The sequence below is a fragment of the Staurois parvus genome, unplaced genomic scaffold (genome assembly GCF_062004578.1).
Source record: "Staurois parvus isolate SC_StPar_1 unplaced genomic scaffold, SC_StPar_1.0 ptg000091l, whole genome shotgun sequence".
Classification (NCBI taxonomy): domain Eukaryota; kingdom Metazoa; phylum Chordata; class Amphibia; order Anura; family Ranidae; genus Staurois; species Staurois parvus.
Genome location: NW_028317887.1, coordinates 15,192 through 23,248, shown reverse-complemented (window position 1 = coordinate 23,248; position 8,057 = coordinate 15,192). Strand labels below are relative to the sequence as shown.

General features: G+C 37.9%; 1 protein-coding gene across 1 annotated transcript; it reads right to left on the bottom strand.

Moving 5' to 3' along the window:
• Positions 1-3,936: 3,936 nt before the first annotated feature.
• On the bottom strand, positions 3,937-7,838 carry LOC149468172 (interleukin-8-like). The gene is made up of 4 exons (XM_089670602.1): positions 7,683-7,838; positions 6,488-6,620; positions 5,872-5,955; positions 3,937-4,885 (listed from the first exon to the last, which is right to left on the bottom strand). Exons 1-4 carry the CDS (start codon positions 7,747-7,749, stop codon positions 4,864-4,866), a joined length of 306 nt encoding a protein of 101 aa, XP_089526728.1. The 5' UTR covers positions 7,750-7,838; the 3' UTR covers positions 3,937-4,863.
• Between the last annotated feature and the right edge of the window lie 219 nt (positions 7,839-8,057).

Below are 8,057 nucleotides of genomic sequence, written 5' to 3'. Positions count from 1 at the left end.
GCTGGGTGTAACAAATCTGACCATGTCTGTAATACCGGTTGAACAAAGCTCAGCTTGCACATAGCCTGTCTTACCAAAGACTGCACTGCATTTATGCAATCCACAAGCACATGTGATGGACAAACTGCATAATGCTCATGGAAGAAATCTGGATCATCCTCCAACAACCATACCAGTGATTCCACTTGATCTGCACTAAATGGTAGAAGAAAGTCATCCCTGCTTTCAGGGGTACAGGACAGAGCCAACTCAGCACAAACCTGGATCAATGGCTGCACCTTAGAAAACTCAGTGCCCCGATCCACTAGTGAATGAGCAACTTGTATGCATTCTAGCAGCTGATCCCTGGTATACTCTTTCAGAATCTGATTGCCATACTCTCTGTCTTCTAAGACTAACAGCGACAAGTACACAACCTCCTCCGGATGCATCCTTCACAACAAGCCAAGATGGCTTCCCTGTGCAGCCACTTCTGGTCAGGACTGGCCTTGGTATAATGTCAGGGATCCGGGTATGACCAGAGATGTGTAGACCGACACAGGGAAACGCAGACTTCAGGTATAGTATAAAACAATACAATTTATTAAAGGCTAACATAAACACAGTGCAAACAAACCAAACCTCCAACAGATAATAATATGTACAACACCAAACGTAGTCAGGCGGGCCGGGTCGGTAGCAAACGGGAAGACAAGGTACAAGGGGCAGGCGGAAGAGTGGTCAGGAATAGCCGAGGTCGGTACAGGCAGAGTTCTTGCAGAGTCAGGATCAAAGCAAAGTCAGGATCAGGCACGAAGCAGACAGGATGCAGGTACAGGGGCTCATGGGAACAATACACCAAGGCACTGACTGCAGGCCTGGCCATTCCTTAAATACACCTCCTGCAATCAGCCTCAGGTGATGGCTTGATTGCAGGAGTGAGCTTCTGGCTGCTGAGAGCACCCGCTGGCCAGCCCTGGTACTGCAGCCCACATGGCAGGTGAGTCCCACCACCAGTGGTGAATCCATTCCTGACAGATGGGGTTTCAGCCACACACACTGTACCAGATAGTCTCCTGTCCTTCTAGCTCTGCACTATTGCATTGTTAAATAGGTGTTAGCAGTGTTGGACTGGGGTAGCTGAGGGCCACCAGATAACATGAGATTAAAGGAACATTTCCAAGCAGCATGCAAAACTGAAAGTGAGTGGGTTATGGTGAGTGGTTGCAGTAAATAGGAATGGTTTGAAAGCAATGGCTTGTTCATAGTCAGCATAGAGAAGAACTCATTTGAGGAAAATGTGGTTTAATTTTAAAAGTTTATATTATTTATTTGAGTAGCAAGCTGGTGATCCTACTTACTTTTAACTGTTATGGTGTATTTAACAAGTGATTGACAAAGACTGCTTATAGGATCCAACAAGGAGAAAGAACATGTTTTTTTGTATGATATCATTTGATACATCATACATAAATATATGCTCTTTCTCCTTGAGGGATCTTATAACCTTTTGGGGTTAGACAGACCTGTCTGCTTTGACCTTTTTGGTCAAGCTGCTATATCTGTCCCTGTCTATTTGCAATAGCCTTAGTCCATCTCCATATTGGGAGTAATTCAGGTGGTGCTGGTGGGTTCTCTGCCATAAAATGGCAACTAAGGGGTGATTATTTCATGTGGCTTGTTACAATCTCCTGCCTTTTTCTATTTCTATCTTATGGCTAGGCAGCCTCAGCACCTATTGGCCCCTCATATACGTGCTTCCAAGCTCCCCCTGGATCGTTTACACAGCATAAGCACAGTCACCTTGCTTCTTGCTGCATTTTGTGAGTCAAGTTATATTTTTTTATATGATGTCTTACAAATCTAGATGCAGGCATGTATATTGTGATTTTGTGCGCCGTTGTTGTTATATGTTTTTTTTAATTCTTAGTGTTCCTCTAGAAAGTTCTCACGGTTGCCTCTGTCCTCATGAGGAAATGGAACTATCCAGGAAACATATCTAGGTAATACAAAACGTCTAAATCCTCTCACGATCAAATGTTGTAACATCTTACGCTGTGACTGTTGTGGACTAATTAGTGAGGAAATGCCTTTCAATCTTTATAGTGAGACACATTGTTGGATTTACTGTATGTAGTATAAATGTTCAAGTAGCATATTTTTGTATTTATGAAATACATTTTAATGTTTTTATATTCTTTTGTAAATGTCTTGTAGTACTGATAAAGTCCATGACTTTGTTGTAGTTTTTATATGTATTTGTTTAAGGATGTGGCAACCCATCACTATTTCCTGTTGATCCACTTACCCATCTTGTTTTTGTAGCAGGTAGCCTGTATGCCTGGATAAGGGTCTAATATGGATATGGAGGGGGACCCCCCCAAAAAATAGAATGTTTTGGGGTCTTCTGCAAGATCACTAGCAGACCTTTATCTTGGATGCACAAGGGGGAGGGCCAGATATCTGTTGGAAAGATTACTCTTCACTTCTTTTCTTGTAGACACAACAGGAAATGAGAGGAAAATTATCTAAAGTGAGGAATATTCTCTCTAAGACAGCTGTCACTCAAACAAGCATCCCCCTTGGAAAATATCCCCACTACTTCTGTTCTGGTAGCAACTCAAAATGTTGTAAGTTTCTATTCTTCAGTCTCAGTGACAGGACAAGTAGAGTACCATGTATCTTGACTGGAATGTTTTGGAAGCCTCTCTTGCACCTGAACACAGCAGTGAGAGATGCATAAGTGGAGTCCAAGGGCAAGCTAGGTTAGATAAGCAGGTACAGTGAATAAAGGTCTCAGGAACACAGGAACAAGTTAAAGACCATTCAGCAACTTCTCATAGTGACAGACCAAATTAAATAGGCCACTGGGAGCCAAGTTTGCACACTAATTGGTATTTATGCACGTGTATGAGGGAAATTGGCACATTACATTTAACCATCACTTTAACATTGCACTGTCACTCGGAAAGATGAGCATGTGTGCAATGTGCCCTTACATGAGCATGAGCACAGGTCCACGCTGGTTTTCTGGTGCTGGGAATCTGGTTTAACTTAAATAGCGAGAGTGATTTAGGCAGCATAAAAAAATCAACTAACTCTAAAAAAAATTAAATAATAATAATAAAAAAATAAATTAAATTAAGTAATAATAATTATATATTTATATATATATATATATATATATATATACATACATACACACATACACACTATACTGGGACACACCTCCAAACCATTGGATTCAGGTGTTCCAATCACCTTCATGGCCACAGCTGTATAAAATCAGGCTCCTAGGCATGCAGACTGCTTCTACAAACATTTGTGAAAGGATGGGTCGCTCTCAGCAGCTCAGTGAATTCAAGCGTGGTACTGTGATAGGTTACCACTTGTACAATAAGTCCCACCGTGAAATTTCCTGGCTACTAAATATTCCACAGTCAACTGTTAGTGGTGTTATAACAAAGTGGAAGCAACTGGGAACAACAGAAACTCAGCCATGAAGTGGTAGGCCACGTAAAATGACAGAGCAGGGTCAGCAAATGCTGAAGCACACAGTGCGCAGAAGTCACCAACTGTCTGCAGAGTCAATAGCTAAAGACCTCCAAACTTGTGACCTTCAGATTAGCACAACAACAGTGCATAGAGAACTTAATGGAAAGGGTTTCCATGGTCGAGCAGCTGCATCCAAGCCTTACATCACCAAGTGCAATGCAAAGCGTCAGATGCAGTGGTGTAAAGCATGCCACCACTGGACTCTAGAGCAGTGGAGATGTGTTCTCTGGAGTAATGAAGCATGCTTCTCTGTATGGCAATCTGATGGATGTGTCTGGGTTTGACGATTGCCAGGAAAATTTGCCTGACTGCAAGTGTAAAGTTTGGTGGAGGGGGGATTATGGTGTGGGGTTGTTTTTCAGGTGTTGGGCTTGAGATCTCAAAAAAAGTTTGCAACACAGGTTTCAATACAAAAAAAATTTATTTTAATGCTAGTAAAAAAACCTTAAATAGGCATTTCAAATCATACAACAAAATAAATATATTAAAATAAATTATTAATTTTACAAATGATCAACAAACAGTACCATGTGCAAAATATATATGTATATATATATATATATAAAACATATTTTTTACAATCTTCTTGTATGTATAAACTGGTACACACGACACAGAAAAAAAACATTAATTTTCAATTCTGCTTGACATTACAAGACAAAAATACAGTGGTTTTTCGAAACACATTACATTTCTGTTCGTAAAAAAAAACCTAGTTGCTCAGTATAAATATTAACTACATTCAGTTACATCATTCTCTTCAATACTGGTAGGCTAGATGAAATGCAGTAAATCAGACCTGTACTTAAAATGCCATGAACACTAATCCTCATGATATAAATTATCAGAGATTTGGCTTGACACTAATCTGATCCTCAACCATAACTTTTAACAGTCTGTTGATAAATGGCCTGTAAATTTAGCCATAGAAGTGTGATGATTGTCATTCAGATGTGGTTGATTTTGGCTAGACCACATGACAATCTCATGTCCCTGGCCAGCAGGAGATATTCCCAGCCCATTGATCTCAAGGAGGTGGCTTAGAAGCTGGCGAAAGTCAGCTACTTCACTCCACTTCAAAGTCAGTTCCATTCTATAAGCTATACATGGCTCTGTAATAATACAATAAACATCAAACACTGATCACAGCAGTTGACATATTTGCTTCAGGCTGTATATTTCAGTCTTTGGCAATGACCATAGAGCCCATATTTCCAGGGTGGATACTTGTGTAGATTCACAAAGGTCATTTGTCTTCTGCAAATGGCTGAAGTAAGCTTTCCTTTGAAACTTATCTTAGTTTATCAGTCAAGTAAAGTCTGGTGATAATTAAGATGAAGTAGTTTTGGATCTGTAAATACAAAGAAAGAACATTTAAATATTGGTTGCATCCTTGCAATTATAGTTACAATATATGAAATATCTGATTATTGCCAGAAAACATCCTAATTATTTTCTTTTTTTAAGTCACTGGAAGAGTAGTGAAACAAACAAGTTAAGAAACAATGTCTGCATGCCCCATAGCTAGCTTTAAAAATTTTTTTTAAAAAAATCTATATATCACTTAGTCACTTAGTAAAGTTTTCTAGTACTAAAAAAGTTATACATAAACTTTTAGCATAGTGTAATTTGCAAGTTTTTCAATATGGCTTGTTTGTTTTATTAAAAGGATCCAATGACTTTATCTGTTCAATTTATTTTCAAGATAGCAGCAGCGCTAAAATTGTTACAGTACTGCAGTAAAATACTATAAATTCCATTAAATAATCTCCCCTCTGCCAAGCTAGCATTTTGCCAACACCCTTAGGCTTCATGTACAAGAGCAGCTCCTAAACTCGAGTTTAGGAGCTTTTTGCATTTTTTCTCCAAAGCTCCTAAACTCAACTCCATAAAAGCCTATGTGTCCATGTACACACAGGCTTTTAGTAGAGTTTAGGAGCTGCCGTATTTAGATGAGGTTAAACCTCCCTCTCCTGAACGCAAAAGAATCGAGTTTAGGATAGGATTGTTTTAAGCACCGACCTTGGGAAAACGCAAAACATGGCAACCAAGGTACCGCATTTTTGCAGTGATTTGCATTTTCCCAGGGCCTGTGGTCAGGGTAGGCTCATGTAAATGAAGCTTAAATGACACCCTACTGAGATCAATAGAACTGACTCCTTGTTCTGCAAAATAGGATGAATGATGGAAAGATATTGCGGTACTAGTAACAAAAAAAAAAGTGTATTGTCTTTTTCCTAAAACCTGTTTTAGCGACAGGATTTGAACTTCCATAAGAATCATGTCATGGTAAGCACAGAAGGCCCCTATAGTAATATAAAAAGGACTTAAACTTACGTATCCAGATATCTGTCAATGACCTTTTTGACCCATGCAGCTGAAGGCTCTAAACACACTTGCAGACCGCTTTTCATGGTGGCTCTGTTGGATGAGAAATCAGCTTTGTCAGATGTTTTGGTCAACGAATTATATTGAAATACATTGATTAGGTGTGTTTCTAAGAAAAAAGTTTGGTGTAGAATCACGTTTAAAAATTAAACTTAGAATTCTCTGGAAATGGAAATCTAAGATGGAAAGGATCACCTATATATACAGCAGTTTACTAAATTAAGATATATGTTTCTATTGTGTTCTTTATACATTCTGGCTGTGGTCAAATTCTATCTATTCTATGCATTCAGAACAGTCTAAAAGATGGATAAAACATGACAGAACTCTTAATTTCCTATTTCCTTTGCTAATAATAATGCTAACTTTCTGAATTTATTCTCATGACAATTTTACTTTAATTCCAAACTTTTACTTATGTATTTTAACTATATATATATATATATATATATAAAATATATAATATAACAAACCTGCATAAAAGGAAGAATAAATAGAGAACTTAACTGACATAAAAGTAAGTATAAATTCCTACAGTTTGTTCATTAACTGTCACAATACTTACATGACTTCCACATGCTTGCAGTGTGGGCCCTTTGGAATCACCTCGAGGGTCAGGAAATGTTTGCCAGATATTTGCTTGCTCTCTGTTTTTATACATTGGCACCTAAGCTCTTGTGCTGATACAAGTGGCTTCCCTAAAAACAAAAATAAAAATTACATAAATATATGAAAGTCAAATAACTATTGGAAAGCACAGCAAACTTGGAAACACTTCAAATTGTTTAATGAATTCCTTAAAATTGTTTAGTAAAAATTGTTTAATAACTAGTCTCTGTACTTAGTAATGGAACTTGCCATGGTAAGAATTTTTTTTTGTTTTTACCATATACAGTTTTAAACTTCAGATTTCCTGTCATGTAAACTTGTTTTATTAAAATGATATTGGAATTAAAATTATTAATTTGTTATATTTATTTATTTCAGGTACTTGTATAGCGCTGTCAATTTACGCAGCACTTTACATATATATTTTACATTTATAGCAGTCCCTAACCCTCAAGGGGTGTACAATCTAAGGTCCCTATCTCACATTCATACATACACATATTAGGGCCAATTTAGACAGGATCCAATTCACCTACCAGCATGTCTTTGGAGTGTGGGAGGAAACCGGAGTACCCGGTGGAAACCCATGCAGGCACAGGGAGAACATGCAAACTCCAGGCAGGTGGTGGCGTGGCTAGGATTCAAAAAACAACCCTAGTACTGCCAGGTGGAAGTGCTAACCATTTAGCCATATATATAAATAAATGGTGTAGCGCTAAAATACCATAAGCATGTAAACAAATACCATGTGAAAAACACAAAATAAATAAATAAATGAGTGATAGATCCTCCAGGGATCTAAAACATACTAATACGCGTCACAAATTACTTCAATCTAATATATTGTTATAGTATATTCTAAGCCGTGATAGCCTTAGATGATAAAAACACTATACTGTATATCCTTAAAAACAGTCAACAGTAAAATGTACACAATAGTAAATGATGTTGCCTAGACCAACATGTTTCCCCTATAATTTTCTAGCCTGGATTAAAAATAAGGCAACACAGAAACTTTAATTGCAGTTTTATACATGAGATCTGTAGTCTGTGTTGAATAAATCTTTTATGCAGCATGTTTGCCTTTGAGTTTACTGTTCCTTTGAATTCCCTAACTATAAGTCACAGAGATGGCTTTGAAAAATTCTTACCTTCTGAGAGAGTAATACATGTCAGGAAGACAGCCAGAACTGCAAGAATACACAGTGTAGGTTTCATTGTGAGAAGTGTTCTTGTCAGTGTATGACTGAGGCTGTGGTTGTCAGTTGAGTCTGAAGAGTTCTGCTCATACAGCACAGGCTTACCTCCTTATATCCCAGCTGTGTTGCGAAAGAGGAATTTCCAGATTTGCCAGAGTCTTGTTAAACTGAGTAATGAGTAAAAGTGTCACTAGTATGCTAATGTATATAGCCTGGGGAATCCCAGCTTTTGGGAAAGTCTTCAAGGATCTTGTTGGATCATGTTCAGATTTTCTTTTCCAAAGCAAGATGTCTATTTTTGGAGTATGTGATATATTTTAATTTTCC

Coding starts and splice junctions, on each gene's coding strand:
- LOC149468172 (XM_089670602.1), bottom strand. CDS start 7,749: ATGAAACCTACACTGTGTATTCTTGCAGTTCTGGCTGTCTTCCTGACA. Junction 6,621..7,682: donor ATGTATTACTCTCTCAGAAG/GTAAGAATTTTT, acceptor TTTTGTTTTTAG/GGAAGCCACTTGTATCAGCA. Junction 4,886..5,871: donor ATTGACAGATATCTGGATAC/GTAAGTTTAAGT, acceptor TTGTATTTACAG/ATCCAAAACTACTTCATCTT.